This window comes from Amphiprion ocellaris, chromosome 20 (assembly GCF_022539595.1).
Source record: "Amphiprion ocellaris isolate individual 3 ecotype Okinawa chromosome 20, ASM2253959v1, whole genome shotgun sequence".
Taxonomy (NCBI): Eukaryota; Metazoa; Chordata; class Actinopteri; family Pomacentridae; genus Amphiprion; species Amphiprion ocellaris.
In genome coordinates this window covers 16,126,924-16,143,758 of record NC_072785.1, presented here as the reverse complement: position 1 = coordinate 16,143,758, position 16,835 = coordinate 16,126,924, and the positions used below count along the sequence as shown (strand labels likewise).

The 16,835-nt window shown below is 39.4% G+C and overlaps 2 protein-coding genes across 5 annotated transcripts; one reads left to right on the top strand and one right to left on the bottom strand.

Moving 5' to 3' along the window:
* Positions 1-9,978: 9,978 nt before the first annotated feature.
* On the top strand, positions 9,979-14,123 carry zgc:163014 (uncharacterized protein LOC100038766 homolog). 3 transcript variants are annotated; one of them, XM_023292104.2, is made up of 13 exons: positions 9,979-10,103; positions 10,185-10,349; positions 10,478-10,583; positions 10,792-10,908; positions 10,999-11,112; positions 11,653-11,830; positions 11,900-12,028; positions 12,171-12,358; positions 12,491-12,687; positions 12,770-12,861; positions 12,947-13,001; positions 13,279-13,376; positions 13,545-14,123. In XM_023292104.2, the coding sequence occupies exons 1-13, from the start codon at positions 10,042-10,044 to the stop codon at positions 13,772-13,774; spliced, it is 1,731 nt and encodes a 576-aa protein (XP_023147872.1). In that variant the 5' UTR covers positions 9,979-10,041; the 3' UTR covers positions 13,775-14,123. The 3 variants fall into 3 exon arrangements, with proteins under 3 accessions (XP_023147872.1, XP_023147874.1, XP_035813972.1); XM_023292106.2 differs by lacking the exon at positions 9,979-10,103 and having other exon boundaries at positions 10,212-10,349; positions 10,815-10,908; XM_035958079.2 differs by lacking the exon at positions 9,979-10,103 and having other exon boundaries at positions 10,212-10,349; positions 10,812-10,908.
* A 46-nt stretch (positions 14,124-14,169) lies between these two features.
* Positions 14,170-16,796, bottom strand: gstz1 (glutathione S-transferase zeta 1). 2 transcript variants are annotated; one of them, XM_023292110.3, is made up of 9 exons: positions 16,586-16,796; positions 16,208-16,259; positions 16,047-16,114; positions 15,446-15,526; positions 15,230-15,355; positions 14,770-14,845; positions 14,631-14,683; positions 14,496-14,545; positions 14,170-14,351 (listed from the first exon to the last, which is right to left on the bottom strand). In XM_023292110.3, exons 1-9 carry the CDS (start codon positions 16,613-16,615, stop codon positions 14,225-14,227), a joined length of 663 nt encoding a protein of 220 aa, XP_023147878.2. In that variant the 5' UTR covers positions 16,616-16,796; the 3' UTR covers positions 14,170-14,224. The 2 variants fall into 2 exon arrangements, with proteins under 2 accessions (XP_023147878.2, XP_023147879.2); XM_023292111.3 differs by lacking the exon at positions 16,586-16,796 and adding an exon at positions 16,356-16,509.
* Between the last annotated feature and the right edge of the window lie 39 nt (positions 16,797-16,835).

Below are 16,835 nucleotides of genomic sequence, written 5' to 3'. Positions count from 1 at the left end.
TCTAAAATATTTCATCTTTAATGTTTAATATTTTGTTTAAGAAATTTTGTTTAATTTCATAATTACATGTTTTGTACCTTCTGTTTAATTATCTAATTAAATATTTTGTCTGTTTAATATCATTTAATTGTATTTGATATTTAATTTTCTTTTTAAAAGTTTTATTGTATTAAATGTTTTTTTCCTTTAATTGCTTTTTTCCCCAACTTTCTTTATTATTTTCTAATTGCTTTTTTAAATGTAGTTTATTTCTTTAATCTTTTTCCTGTCAAGATTTTAATCCCAACCTTAAAAATGAAACAAACTCTTAAATCAGAATGAAAATACTTCTGTTGTCACAATCATGAGTTAGTCAATTATTCAGTTTATCAATTCAACTTTATTTGTTTAGCACCTTTCACACAGATGACAAAACCAAACAAGCAAAGAGAAAAAACTATGCTAAAACTATGATTAAAACTCAAAAAGATATTTGAAAAAAAAAAAAGATTTAGCATCGTAATAAAATCTGTTGTGTCCAGGGGATGGATGGAGTTTATTGAAGTCTTCTTGGGCTCACATGGGGAATCATTTAAAATATAAACTTGATATTCCGTCTAAGGAAACTGGAAACTGCAGAGCGACAGAAGAACCAACAATATCTCCTGTTTTCTCCTTCAATGAGTCGACTCTTCTTGTGCTTTCAGACCAAAGAACTACAGACTCTTCACAACCTGCTCAAACTCTTGGTACAGGACCTCACCACATGGGTCAAGAAGGTTTCTGTCTCATTTCTACTCTGAAGCTCACCTTCTCCTGCTCAAACTGCTGACAAATGTTTCTGCTGCTCTAAAGTCTGGTCTCCAGAACTTCCTAAAAACTCTCAAGTCTCTTCTGCTGCAGGTTGCTTTGTAGAACTGTTCCAGAAAACCTCACTAAACCACATGAAGGGGCCTCAAGATAGTCATCCAAATGAAACCGTACAAAAACCAAACTAGCACAACCGAAACACTAAAGTCTCCTGCAGCTGACCAGAGAACCTCTTTAAACAGAGAATCAGGACAGGAACTCTTACCTTCTGGACAACCAACGTTGGTTCTCAAACAAGAATACAGAATGTGTCTGACCAAAAACCTCTGAAGACTGACTACAGCCAAGATAAAGACACAACTCAGCTGTACCAAATCCACTAATCACTGCACAGATTAGCACCATGTGCTAACTGTGGCTAAAGAACCACATTTACCAAGACAACTATCCAGTACAAAGCCCTAAAACAAACCAAGAAACAAATTAAAGACGATTTTACTGCTGGAAGCTGCAAGCCAACGCCTAAAGAACAAACTAACACAACGGAGCCAAACCCAGTTCAGTGGTGAACAGAAGCAGAGGAAATGTTTGACTGCAGCCACATAAAGCAGGAAGACACTGAGTTGCTCAGGTGTTCCTGATAACACCAAGCAGCCACCTGGACAGCCAATAGGAACACAGCTTACTGGAAGTCCAGAGGGCTGGGTTAGTGAAGGAAATTTAGTTTAAAGTTGAGGCAGAAAGTTAACAAAGAAAGTTGAAAACCACCTTCTGTTACCTGAAATCTCTGAGTTTTCACACAAAGAACACCTGAACATGTCAAACTGGTTCCATAGTAGAACCATCATTGTAAAAACGTCATAGTATGGTGTGTTGCTCAAAAAAACATTACGATCCGGCTGTCTAGGGTCGCCGAGGAGCAACACAAAAACAGGACAAACGCTGGTTTACAGGGGGTTAGACGGGTATTTATTTGAAAGAGTAAGTTTACAACAACACAACATGTGAGCAGAAAAATCAAAGTCTGTCTTTAGTTCAGCTGAAAATACTAGTTTTTGTCTTTTTTATTGACCAAACTTTTCAGGAAGTAGATGAAGAATAATTAAAGCTCTCATGTAGAAGTCCAACTTGTTTTGGATCCTTGTGGAAAGTTTAATCTTAGAGTTTGTAAAGCTGTTGAGTTTTTAGAGTCACATTCATTGTTTTGACATTTAATAACCGAGTCCTGAAATAAAATTACAGTTGTGGATTTCTGTCATTTAGTCTGGACTAAACAAATAACAGCAGCATAAATCTCAAATGTCATTATGAGGAGTCTGGATTGAGGTTTCTCACTTGATAATGATCAAAACATGAAATTGGTTTAAAGGAATATTCCACCTTAAATCTTTGAATGTTGACCTAAAAGGTTGGTTTCAGGAAGTATTCCACCTACAAGGTCCTCAAACATCCACCTTAAAGGAACATTCCACCAAAAATCCTTGGACATGCACCTAAAATGTTGGTTTAACCGAGTATTTCATCCAAAATCCTCAAAGAGACCTGAGGGGCTGATTAAAAGGAATATTCCACCTAAAACCTCAAATATAGACCCAAAAGGATGGTTTAGAAAAAATCCTTCAATGTAGACCAAAAAAGTTAGTATGGAGGAACATTCCACCTGAAATGTAGACCTGAGAAGTTGGTTCGGAAGAATATACCATCCTAAACATCCTTAAATGTAGACTAAAAGATGGTTTGAAAGAAAATTCCACCTAAAATCCTCCAATATAGACCTAAAAGGTGAGTTTAATGGGATATTCCACCTAAAAATCACTACTGTAGACCTTGGAGGTTGGTCTGATGGTGTATTCCACCCAATATCCTTTAACATAAACTTAAAAAGTTCGTTCAAAGGAATATTCCACCTAAAATCCTTCAATGTAGACCAAAAAATCTTGGTGTAAAGGAGTATTCCACCTTAAATGTAGACCGAAAGGATGGTTTGGAGTAATAGTCTACTTTAAAATCTTCCAATGTAGACCTAAAAGGTTGATCTGATGGTATATTCTACCCAACATCCTGGAACATTTACCTAAAAGGCTGGTTTAATGGTATATTCCCAGAAGAACCCTTGAACATCAGGCTTATTGGTATATTCCACCCAAAGTACTTGTACATATACATAGAAGTCAGTGTAAAGGAAATGTAGACCTAAAAGGATTGTTTAAAGGAATATTTAAACGATTATTTTCATTATTTAATAATCTGTTATCAGTCAGAACCCTGGCAAACTTATTTTCTTCAGTTTTTTTAGTGGAAGTCACAAATAAAGAAGCTCTTGGTTTTTCCCGACGTTACTGAGTCAAAAGCTGCTGTTTCAACACAGACACGTTCACTTACATCCACAAACCTCTCAGCAATCAAACATCCACAGTCAGGAGGCCGGCTGGACCGAGGCTCGGCGGCGTCCTCAGACCCACGAGTCGGGGAGTCGCTGAACTTGTTGGTCCGGTTTGAAGGCCTCCGTGTGGTCCAGTAGAAGTCCACGTAGTCGGTGTTGGCTTTGAACCGCAGCGACTGGCCACCATCAGGTGGACCGGCTCGTCCTCGTAGGGCTCCTCCTGTAGCCTTGAGGGGACCACAGGAACATTCAGTAGCTGTTGGAGTTCTTCCTGTCAGGCTCGTGGTAGAACGGCTCTGAAGAATCTTGTACTTGTCTTATCTGGAACAATCTAACAGCCTAAACTGTTAACAGCGGTGTAAAGAAGCAAACACACAGGCATAGATTAGGACTCAAACTAGATTTATTTTAGAAAACAAATCAGCTTAGAGGCATTTGTTCACACATGTGGCTGAATAGGATGCCATCCAATCAGATTCGAGGTCTTCACTCTGTAGGTTGTTTGTTCGGTGAGACTCTTGGACATCCATCAGCTGACGTGGATGTTTGATGGTCTTCCTCTCTAGTTCCAGATGATTCATCCATGAATTCAGCAGCTACAGACTGAAATGAAGCTCATGCTGCCGTTATTGAATTCCTGTTCCAGATCAAATGTTCAGAGCTCACCTTGAATGCAGCTGTCTGCTGTCTGATAGTTTTTCTCATTGTAGTCTTCAATAAAGTCGTTTTCCTCATGTCAGGATGTGGTGAGACTCTTTCTCAGTCGCTGCAGACGTCCCTCATTGTGCATCTCCAGAGAAGAAACAGAAAAACTGATCACTGCTTCAGCATCACAAACGCTCTCCAGCATTGAGAGTGTTTTAGGAATTAATTCATTGTGTTGTGAACTTTGAAGGAGCAGAAACTTTACAGCTGCCAAAGATATGAGCTCCAATTCTGGATGTTTTAGGAAATGAAGTTCATCAAATGAACACTTGATTATTGTTGATAACTCTCATTAAATTACTGAAGAAATCTAACATAAAAACCTATAAACTCTCAGGCAGCTTTTGTTAAAGTTTGTCTATAATTCTATCATCATGTTCTGGAACCAGGACTCTGCAGAAGTTCCTTCAAACAGATACTTGTGTGTTTCTATTTAAGGCCTCAGGTTTGAACGTACAGCAGAGGATTAGAAAGGAATGATTTTAATGTTTAAATCAGTCCAGTAAATGTTTGGCATGAAAATTATTAAAATTTTGATTTAGATAGATTTGTGTCAAATAATATTGTAGAGTCTTACTTAAATGTATCCAAATGAGTTCAGTGTATTTACATTTTAGAGAATATTTGATTTCTTAATCTCAATACAACCAGAAGAAAACTGTGATGGTTAATTTCTTTGACCTGAAAATGTCATAGATCCTGGGAACTTGGATTATCCATCTCATGTTGGGTGAGTGGACCTTATGCTGGATGAACCAGGTTGCTAGACTCTCCCATTCGCTGGCAGAGCGGCCATAAATCGACAGACGGGGCTCTGACCCTAAATATTGTAATTATGATGTAAATTTAAATAATATATTAGTGCAGAGTCATAAACTTTAATCAGCTAAACTTACATAATATCACTGCACAATCTTAACCTGAACATTCATATTATTGAGGTAAATTTACATAAGTAATATATTCTAGGGTCTTAACTGGAATATTTCTAACATGAATCTTTTTGTATTGTGCTGATAAACAACAATAACCCGACTTTCAGATAATATTTGTTGTGTGTGATTGAGACTAAATTCCTCCACATTCTGGAACTGGACTGCATTTCCCAAAATGGAAACATGGACAGAATTTAACACTCATGTATCCATGGCAACGCTAACATTTCTGCTTCTTACCAAAGTTCACAACACAAGTAAAGATTTTAATGTAAAACTTCAGGGATGACTGCTGACCATAAGTATTCTGATCAATACTTCATGATCAATATCAGGACAGATGTTACAACTCCAGCTGTTGCATTAGACTGCAGTTATTCACAGAGAAATTAAAACATCACATTCCTCATAAAAACTAGATGGGACTTTTATTAAATAAAGTGTTGGTGAATAAACAATGTAAAAAGTGCAAAGCAGCTCCATTAAATCAGGAGATGTGAGACTTCCACAGCATGGATCACCATCTGCTGTGTTGATTCATAGCTGAATGTCAGAATGAACTGAGATAGAAAAGCTGCTTTGAGCTGCAACATTACGGTCTGACAATCCAACACCATCACAGTTTTCATCTGGTTGTTTTGCTCCAACATGCTGTGAAGTTCAGTTTTTACCTGAATCAATACAGAGATTCTATTTCCAACCAAGACTGAAATAAAAATTAGAATGTTATGAGGTTATTAATGCAACTAAATCCTTTCAGATGGAAGGATTTACTTCTAAGTTCTAATTCAAGTTTCAGTTGGAGCACATTGCATTCACAAAGAAAAACAGTGATACCTTCATAGCAACATTTAATAAACCTAAAGCTTCCCTGTTGGCACATTGGTGGAGTTTGTTACTGAGCATCTGAACCTTAAATCCAGTGAGACGACCATCTTCAGTCGAGGCCAGTCAGAGAACTTCAAGACCTTCCATCAGCTGGACCAGATGTGGCATCATCTCCCTCTGAACATCTGGATGACAGGAGAAAAGACAGAAATCAAACACAGATCACAGAAATACAATTTATTCACTTTCATCATTTTATAAAAGTAGCATGAACTTTATTAAAACTTGACATCAGTAATGAAAGTAAATGTTTTTATCTCGTGTTGAAGCTAAATTTAAAGTCAATTTTAATGGCAGTTTATCCTGAGAGGAGTGAGAATGGAGCTTTTCTTTCCTTTTTAGGACATTCCCTCAAAATATTCAGTTTATTATTGGCTTTAGAAGCATTTTTTCTTTACTTATTTATTTTTAGATACCTCAGACTGATACACTTTGCTGGTTTGCAGATAATTTCATGTACAATGACAATAAAGATCTTCTATTCTAACATATTTTGCTAAAACAAGAACTGCAAACCTTCCCAACCATCTCTCAGGCTGCAAAATTCCAACTGCGACAAAGAATTATCTGATGTAGTTATGATTATAATCTTTACTGAACCAGCCCTGGAATTAATAAAAATCTGTATATGGATAGGATTTTCTCTGATGGGACCACTAAAACTGCATACAATAAAGTAAATCTCTTCTGCACTGCACACATACTACACTTTTGTATAACTCTGGATGTCAGAGTAAAGGCAGACAGATCCACCGATCAGCCACAACATTCTGACCACTGACAGCTGAAGAGAACAACATCCATCATCTTGTTCTAATGCAACGTTCTGCTGGGAAACCTTGACGTTCATGTGGATGTTTGACATGTACCACCACCTAAACACTGCAGGACAAACAACCCCCTAGTCTCCATGGCAACAGCAGTCCTTGATGCCAGCTGCCACCCTCAGCAGGAAGAACTCAAACTGCTCAGGAGTGGTCCGAGGAACACGACAGAGCTAAGCTGTTCACCTGGGTTCCACACTCCCCACATCCAGATCTCATTGAGCATCTGTGGGATGATCCAGAATCAGCCTGGTCTAGGTAGGACCCACCCTGCAACCCACAGGATCCACAGAATCCACAGGACATCCCCAGAGGTTCTGATGAACCACTGGGTCAGAGGAGTTTTAGCAGCATAAAGGGACCAACACAGTATTAGTCAGGTGGTCAGAATGTTATACTGTTATATTGTCATGCTGATTACATGATCAGTAAATGTTACCATCAATTATAACGTCCACATTGATCAAGAAAAAAAAACAACCATCAGTTCATTCAGAAACTGTGAGTTTAAACCTAAAAACACAGACCTCAAAAGCAGTTTGTTTCAAAGCAGAACACCAGCTGGTTTTCACTAAAGAAGCTTTCAAAGCAACAATTAAATGACAGTTTTCGTTCTCATTAAGTTCACAGAGTCAGAGTCAGCCAAAATAATGTAGACACACATCAGGAAAAGAAAAACTTTAATAAATATTTCATTTGTATAAGTACTTCTACACATATAGATTCCTTTCAAAGTTTGATCAAATCACGATAACTCTGTGTCCTGTTGTACGATGTTTTCCCAACAGATGGCGCTACCCTCATGAATGGAGCATCAACAAGTGACGTCTACAACACAACAGAAATGTCTGGAAGCCAGTGGCCACCACTTTGAGCACCTCTTGTAATTGTAGAGGCCAAAGATAACTTTTATTAATCTCGTGATGTCTGAATAGATTTGGTATTGAAATATTTATGTAATTTTTTCTTTTCCTGATGTGTGTAAACATTATTTTGGCTGACTCTGTATAATGGGTTTCTGACAGGTCACCAGGCAACACCTTTTTATAATAATGACAAACATACCTGCATTCTACAGGAGTGATTTTCCTCATGTGCAGGTAAAGATGTGTGAGGAGCTTAGAGATGACAGGAGCAGGAGTCATCCTCACTAATTCAGCTTCCACCTAGAAACAGAAAGACCACAAACAAACACGCTGATATACTCTCAAACGTTCAACCTCACAGCCTCAAAATATCTGTTTAGGAAGTGTTGTGTTTCTAAATTCTGCTGAAAGCATTGATAGACATTCTCTTACAAGGTTGTGTAAAAAGCAGCCTGTACTCTGAGCTACTGAGAAATCTTCCTGAACAAAGTTTCTATGTGTAAATCAGCTCAACAAAAACTAAAGCCTCAGTCAGAGATAACAGGTATCGCAAATTGTAAATTACTTTCTTTAACTCACACTTTCTGCTTCAACCTCACATAAAAAGGGGAGTTTAACTCGTCAGGTGACTGAAAATGAACGGCTTGTGCAGTTCTAGATCCAAAAGTAGGATGTTTCAACTCATGTTTTAATACAAATACATGCAATAATAAATAAATACAATGGCTGGTTGTTAGTTTATTCACTATTAATGTCATTTTATATACTGGATTGAACTTGAGCAGTGGAAGAGAGAAGGAATTTAATGAAATTATGGAGATTCAGAGAAGTAATATTGCGCAGTGTTAAGTTAAGCGCGGTTTAATTCAAACCAGCTGAAAGCTGAACGGGTTTCAGTTAACCTTAAAGTAAAATAACTTTTTTAAAAGCTAAAACACACAGCAGAGAAATACAGGTTGAGAAGTTCATTCTACTAATGACGGACAGCTGTGGCAGCAACTAACACAGGTGTTCAGCGGTAACTTAGCCACCTGTGCTAATTAGCCCGCTAGCTAACTTAGCCGCTTAGCTAGCTAACGCGTCCGGACCAACTGCTAAAACACGACAAAACACAACTCTTCACAAGTCGCTGACTTAACGTACAACAAAACAACGCTACAGGTTAGAAGTATTTATCTTCTTACCGTGTTTTACTCCAAAAACAAGGTCAACAGCAGCCAGAAATGCTACCAGACTTGCCGACCATAGATATAAATAGACTAGATACGCTCGCGCGCTGTCTTCCATACATATCTATGGTCTGACCAATCACTGTTCTCTGGCTCTCAGTCAGTCTGACCAATCACTGCTCTCTGGTTCCGCCCTCTGAGAATCTTGTTGTCGTTTGGCTCCACACTTGCTGATGACCACTTCCGGTCTCAGAAAATGAAAAAACGGACCTCTTTTCGTTTCTGTCTCTTACTGATTTTATTTTTTTGTTATTTTAAATATAAAATGAAAATCAAAGCATTTTTAAAATTTCGTATTCTCTTTTTGATCATGAAAAGGAAAAACGTCTTGTATTTCAATTTTAATGTTTGTATTTTAAAAGAAAAATCAAATAACCACTCGTTTTTTGTTTTTCAATACCCGTTTCAGAACGGAAAATCCAATTACCAGATCCGTACACAGACCAAGATACATCCCACTGACTTCAACAGTCCCTCAATTATATATTGACACATATGACTTGTTTTTATTGGTATTCTACAAACTACACTACAAAAAAAAAGAAAAACAAATGTCAATTTCGACAATCAGTAAAAGCTAAATATCAATAAATGATCTCAAACATCCATCCATCCATTTTCTATACACCACTTTATACTTATGCAGTCGAGAGTTTTAAAGAATTAATAGACAGTGTTGGAGAATCTCTGGCAGCAATCAGGCTCATTTGGGATTCAAAAAAAAGCTGCAACAAAACTGTGAAAATCTGGCAGCAATTGTGCCAGAAAACAAAATACATAAAAAATAACAATAAAAAAACAACACCAAAATGGTGGGATATTGTAATGCTCAACACAACAAAAACTGCCAAAAAATAATGGCAAAAATTTGTAAAATCAATATGCTTTTATCTCATTTGAATACAGTAAAACTATAATTTTATAGTCAACTGCTGTGAAAGAACAAATGACATTTTAAAAGAATACAGATTATTTTATGTGGACTTTATTTACAGTTTTATAATTTAGGCCTGTTTTGTGATTAACATGTAAATTAATCCCTTTTTTCAGTTTTTATTTTTATTTTTTACAAAACAAGGAAAACTTGTAATATAATAGTAAATTACCGGGGAAGAAAACATTTATTTACAGCGTGTTTTTAAGGGTTAAATCAACAGCCAGAGAGGGACTTTAAAAAGCTGTATTAAAGGAAATATTGATTTTCAGGTTAGGTCTTTCACCTCCGGTTGACAAAAAGACGACAATTTGATGAAATAATCAAAACATCTATTTAATAACTTTTCAACTCACCTGTGCGCGCGGCCTTCCCGCTATATCACCTGCTCTGCGGCGTCACCTGTGCGTTCTCACTTCAGCCAATCAGAGGCCAAAACGGAGCTCCACGTTACATCGGAGGTTTGCAGGTTGAACAGGGGGAACACGATGGGGGGCCTCAACTTTTACGTCCTCTGGTCTCTTCGTGACGCTCCCCGGCAGTTCATCAGGTACGTTGTTGGAGTTTTATACTTGCAGTCACTTAATAACAAACATTAAAACTCGCTGTCTGGGTCTCACGATCCCCGCAGCAAAACTAACCGACGGTGCTTTCAAGTGCACATCCCGCTGCCTCTTCCCAAGCTGCTGGTCATCTTTGGTCTGGGGGAGTGGACATGCAGCCAGACAAGGATCTCTGCGGAGGTTGTGGTCAGTGCAGAAGCTCAGAAAATTGGAACTCTGTCCTCTCAAGTAAGGTAAGTAGGAAAACATAAGGCGCTTAGCATATATATATATATATATATATATATATATATATATATATATATATATATATATATATATATATATAACGTCTTAACTGGTAAACTGGGTTTGATCTCAGGTGTCTGATCTGGGAGGGTGACTGGAGCTCTGAAATTGCCACGGTTGCTACAGAAAGAGGCAGGAGAGGAGTTTATGGCAAGATTGTGCTCACAGTGTGTGAAGAGGTAAGAAGTAACTGCACCCTGTTACTGTTTAACATCAGAAAAACTACCATAAGTATTCTAAAACCTGCACTGCATCTCCTGTAACCCATATTAACATTAGTCATAGTTGAATTCTCCAGTCTCAAAGAGCTCTATTCATGGGATCTCGTGGCTGATGTTATATATAGTGCCGTTTCCGTGTTTTGTTTTCTGGAATGCCTTGCCACAGGATAACACCAGTGTCTTCAGCAGCACCCCTCTGGTTCAAAGGAAGTGTCTGTTTCCAGAGGAGCACAATGAGGCCGACCTGTCCAGCACACTGCAGCAAAGCGATCACAATGAAACGGTGAGATAAACAGGGAATCGGCGTTTATCCACACTTTTTTCTGTTTGTTGTGATGTGTCACAGCTGTTTATGTAATGCTAATCCTTACAGATAACTTCCCAGTCATCGCAGCTGGCCGATAGTGTTTGTTATGCCGAGATCCAAGTGAATAAAATTGACACCAGTGGCTCCGCTGCAGGAAAGAAACCTCCACTCTGGCCCACGGTGAGTGTCACACTTAACAATATGCACTGCCTGTCCATTATGTTCCCAAAGAATGAGGTCAGCTGACTACCTGAATATACTGAATGACCAGGTCTTTCCATCAATGGACTTTTTCTTCCCTGATTTCATGGACATGTTCCAAGATGATGATGCCAGGATTCATGGGGTTCACATTGTGAATGAGTGATTCAGGGACCATGAGACATCATTTTCACACATGGATTTACCTCCACAGAGTCCAGACCTCAGCCCCATTGAAAACCTTTGGGATGTGCTAGAGAAGACTTTGTCCGACTCTCCCATCATCAATAAAAGATCTTGGTAGAAAATCAATACAACTCTGGACAGAAATAAATGCTGTGACATTGCAGAAGCTTATCAAATCGATGCCACAGTGAATGTGTGCCGTTTTCAAAGCTAAAAGTGGTCCAACGAAATATTAGAGTGTGCAACTTGTTTATTGGACAGGCAGTGTATTATTGCCTGAATGTGAGGCAAGTAACTTATCAATCTGTGATGTATGCTCTCTCTAACTGACAGGATAAGACCCCCAGACGTACCGTCATTAGTAAGAGAGGCCGCCTGACGTGGAGCTCTGAGGACATGGACAGTCTCACAGAGGACACCAATCAGGCTTCGACCCCCAAGAAAAGGAGGCTGTCCAGGATGAACAGCCAAGAAGAGATGACTGTGCAGATAAAGAACGAGAACAGAGAAGGTCAGGATCAAAAACTTACCAACCGCTGTGGTGACGTCTGACTGGGTTTTTGACAGAGATTCTCATCAGTTTCAGCGTGTCCATCAAAGCGCTGGAGCCACACTATGTGTCTGAGCGACGCCGATACGGTCATCCTGATCGGAGGAGAAACCTCAGATCAAAACTACTGCAAGGACTTGCTGTGGAAGCTTGAGTTAGGTCAGTGGAGTTTGTATTACTTGTATATCCATAAAACATATCAGCCTCTTGGTTCTAATTAGATGGAAAATGTGCAGCACTAAAGGGAGAATTTAGACAAATTTGAGATTAAATGCATTTCTACACGATGGCCTCTTTTCAGACAGTGACTTCTGGTTCCCGATGAACTCCTGTGCCTCTGGTCCTCTCCCACCATGTGCCCGAGGACACTCTGCCACCTACGACCCAGATTCTAAGGCGGTCTTTGTGTATGGAGGCCTGAGGGAGGGTCAGCGCTACAGCGAGCTGTACATCCTGAACACTCTGACCTGGAAGTGGAAGCTTGTCACTGTGGGTTTGTTGGAAGTCGCTAACATACTGTACTTCACCATCCCTTATTTGAAATGCACGCCCCCTGTATGTGAATATAAAAAATAGGCTTACTTTTTGGAATTTGTCTTGTGGATTTTCCTCCTTTTTAAGGCAAAAGGGAATGTTCCAAATCTGGCATATCACTCTGCGGCTTTTTACAAGAAAGAGCTTTTTGTCTTTGGTGGTGTTCAGCCGAGTTATTCCTCTGGGGATAAACCCTGCAGTAATGCTCTGTACATCTTCAACCCGGAGTTTGAACTCTGGTACCAGCCCATTGTGGAGGGGGACAAGCCTCTGCCTCGGTTTGGGTCAGTCTAGTTTGCGCTTAATTAAATCCACTATAACCTAAAAGCTGCCTTAATTCTCACAAACAGTATGTTTACTAAACAGGCACTCAGCCACACTCCTCTCTCAGAAGTTGGTCATATTTGGTGGACGGAAGACTGCAGCCTACCTAAATGATCTCCACATTTTAGATCTGGGTGAGATGAAGATTCACTGACTGCCTTTGGTGATGTTGTGTCCAGGTTTGCTCTGACGGCTGCATGTTTTTCTTCCCGAGTGCAGGATTCATGGAGTACACAGCTGTGATGTGTGCGAACATGCCACCACTGCCTCGAGGGTGAGTGAACAGCTAATCAACCTTGATAAATGTCATTGATGTGGCCATCTGGTTGTGATATTTACGGCGTGTCAGACAGAAGTGCATTTGAACATTGATCTGTTTTCACCCAAAAATGTATCTATTGTGTAGTGAGAAAATGATGCCACATTTTGGCAGTGTTTGATTTTCTATTAACATTAAAACATGCATATTTAAGGAGGTATTAAATATTTAAAATGACTGACTTTAGAAGAATAATGGTGAAGATTAAACTCTCTTATATGTAAATGGACAGGTTTCATGCAGCCCTTCCAGTTTCAGACAACAGGATTTTAATCAGTGGAGGCTGCAGTGCAATCGGAGCTCTGCAGGATCTTCATATCTTTAACACTGGTGAGTACTGATCTTTTTATTCCTGTGTGATTTGTGCCAGTTCAAACTGTGCAGACATGATGTATAAAATTAAGCTACAACCTATAATCCAGCCTGGATCATATTCATTAAATAAGACTGACACTTTGGCTACATTTTCATCCAATTTTGCATCCTTTTCCCCCTCAGATACCAACATGTGGAGCTCAGTGGTGTCTCCACTGCTTTGCTCGAAGCCTCGTGCCGGACACAGCATGTTAAATTTGGGCTGCACCGTCCTAACAGACACTGAGAAGCAGAAACAGAGTGAAAATGTCAATATTCGGTGCACATTGCTGGTGTTTGGTGGGTCAGACTGCTCCGGTTCCTTCTACAATGACACAGTCAAGTGCACAGTGGAGATTCCTGATGTCAAGTGATCGCATTTAAACAGCAGCAGACGATGTGATCTGATGGGACAGAAAAGTGCATTTCTCTGAAGGAGTGTTTGCTTGTTTGTTTTTCTGATGTTTTATTGTGATTTTTGTTTCATCACTCTGATTACTTTATTGCATGAGTCTTAATCATTCATACTTTACCCACACATGCAACATTGTACAAACACTGAGCTCAGTGGTTTGGTGCTTTGCATAACAAATCTCGGCCTGTTTTTACACATGACTTTATGTCCTCTTGCCCAGATGTCACCATGAATTTGAGGGTCAAATGCTGGACTCAGTATTAAACATGATATTTCATTATCAAAATGCTAATAATAAATATTTTTAATTCAAAGTTTCCTTGTTATTTAAAGTAACTGCACTGGAAAAAAAGATCACTTTCAAAGCATTTTATTTAACAAACTGCATAAAGCTGTTGAGCTCTTATCTTTATGCAAGTAGCTCAGGAGGTGTATCCGGTTGGCGAGATGGGTGGCTCACTTTGAACGCTTCCATCTCAAGTAAGGTTTGATTTAACCTTTTGATCGTTGGAAACTGCTCCAGGTCCACTTTGAACCTGTAGAGAGTAAAAACAGGGCAATCATGCTTCTCTATGTAGAGTTCAGAGTCTGGAGTTACAGGGTGGGGTTCATGTGAACAAAGAGGTGAAGAAATGCAAGACATGCTACAGTTATCAAATACAAAATGTCACATTACATACCTCTCTGCGTTGTAGACTTGTGGGACCAAACAGGTGTCTGCCATGGAAATCTAAAGAGAAAAAGTGAGTAGGATGAAAAGTCTCTGCTGTATGTCACCCAGTTGTGACTCTTTGATGGGACAGCCATGTTCTTACCTCGTCACCTACACAGTATTTCCCAGCTGTTTGCTTTAGAATTGGCTCAAGAGCTGACGGATAACAAAATATGCATGTGAATTACGTTGCAAATATGATTTAGGTGATAATGTGAAAAAAGGGATGCGCTCACACCAACCTTGAAAGCCTTGATTAATGAAGTGCTGAGCCCACTGCTCCTTCTCGCTTCCTTTCTTCTGGAGCACTGACAAATTCTGAAACATCCAGGAGTGAATAATTATTGTGAAGCTCCCATTTGAACTGTCTGTTTCAGAAATTACTTCAACTGTTTTCTGCTCTTCCAGGACTGGGATCTTTCTGTGTGGAGTTTGCATGTTCTCCCTGTGCAGTGTGGGCTTTCATTGGGTTTTCTGGCTTCCTCCCACAGCCCAAAGACATGCTGAGGTTAACTGGTGATTCTAAATGGTTCGTAGGTGTGAATGTGAGTGTGCTTGGTTGTTTGTCTCTATGCGGCCCTGGTATAGACTGGTGACCTGTCCAGGGTGTCCCCATAATCAGCTGGGATAGACTCCGGTTCCCCCGTGACCATACAGAAGATTAAGCGGTGTATAGATGATGGATGGATGTTTTCTGCTCACCTGCACAGGCTGTATCCCCGAGGCGATGAGGTCGCTGATCATCCGAACCTGGGCTCGTGTCTTTGGGTCTGCTGGGAGAAGACGAGGTCCTGGTCTGGTCTCATCAATGTACTGAATCACTGCCAGCTAGGGAAGGAAAGAATAAACCGTTCAGTAGTATTAAAGTTGGTTAAATGAAGTAGTGTTAAATAGGATGATACAGATATTCAGACTCACCGACTGACAGAGGGTGATGCCATCAATTTTCACTGCAGGTACTTGCTTCATGGGGTTTACTGATTCAAACTGCTTTGTGTGCTGAAGCATACAGAGAATGTTTGTCAGACTAATACATGACTTAAAATGCATTTTTAAAAAACCTATACATAAACTGCACATGCATCTCTTGTTAATTTAAGGCTGCTGTATCATCTAGCACTTACTCATTTTATTCAGCATTATGCTTGCAGCTAACAGTTATTTCAGTTGTCTGCTATGTTATCATGTCAAGAAAATGGTGAAAAATATCAATCAATGGTTCCCAAAGCTGAGGATGATGAATATTTTTTGTTCACAATCCAAAGATATTCAGTTTACTGTCATGAAGGAGGAAAGAAACCAGAAAATATTCACATTTGAAAAGGTACAATCAGAGAATTTAGACTCTAATTGATTATCAAAAATTTAATTTAATAGTTGACAACTAGTTGACTATTGCAGGAATAGTTGCAGACCTTTTCATCATCGTGCAGAATGCTAAAATACAATGTATTTCTCATGCAAGTGATCATGTACAGCATGTCATTCTTGCTTTATTATGGACATCTTTATACTTTACCTGCTGGCCTCCATCTTGGATCAGATTGACTGGAACCTGGTCATATTCGATTCCTTTAAGAGCGAAAGCTGGTGCACAGAAAGTTAACCATCATCTTGTTGGCATCAGTGCTGATGACTTAAAATAACAGCTAAGAAGAATAACTTCATGGCATGACTTACCAATGCGAACCCTCCAGGAGCAGGAGCTTCTGAAGTATCCATAAAGTATAGGCTAAAAATGAAAGCCAGACAACAAGCAAAAGTATTGAATGAGCTGTAAAATGGACACAACTTTTTATGCACAGTCACTTCCATTGTCTGAGTTCACCTTGGTCTGGGTTGCCATAGCTCTCAGCTTCTAGTTCTCACTCAGCTACAGTGAATCAACTATTGTAAGAAGGTTTTCTCAAAATCTCCTCCAGCAGCCAATAGGACGGGCTCCTAAACCTCCTCCTACCTACTCTTTGGTCCATGACTAAGCAACATTTGGGCTTCATATGGTTCACATTAACTCTGTGCACACACACTTAGCAAACAGTGGCAGAGTTACTACAGTACCTTGGCGAGGGAAGCTAACGACAAGTGCATTTTTGTGTGTTATTTTCAGGACAAGCTTCACTGTTTGCTCAAAAACATCGTCGAGCGTGGTCTCATTTCTCGGCGTTTCTTGTGTCTACGCAGTTGAAATAACGTCAGGTCAACAAAGCTCAGCTAGGACGCAGTTAACGGTGATAGCTGAGCTTTTTGGTCACAGTTCAGCTCCGAGTTGCATAACTTCCTGATAATAAATGGAGGACTGCCTGGCTTT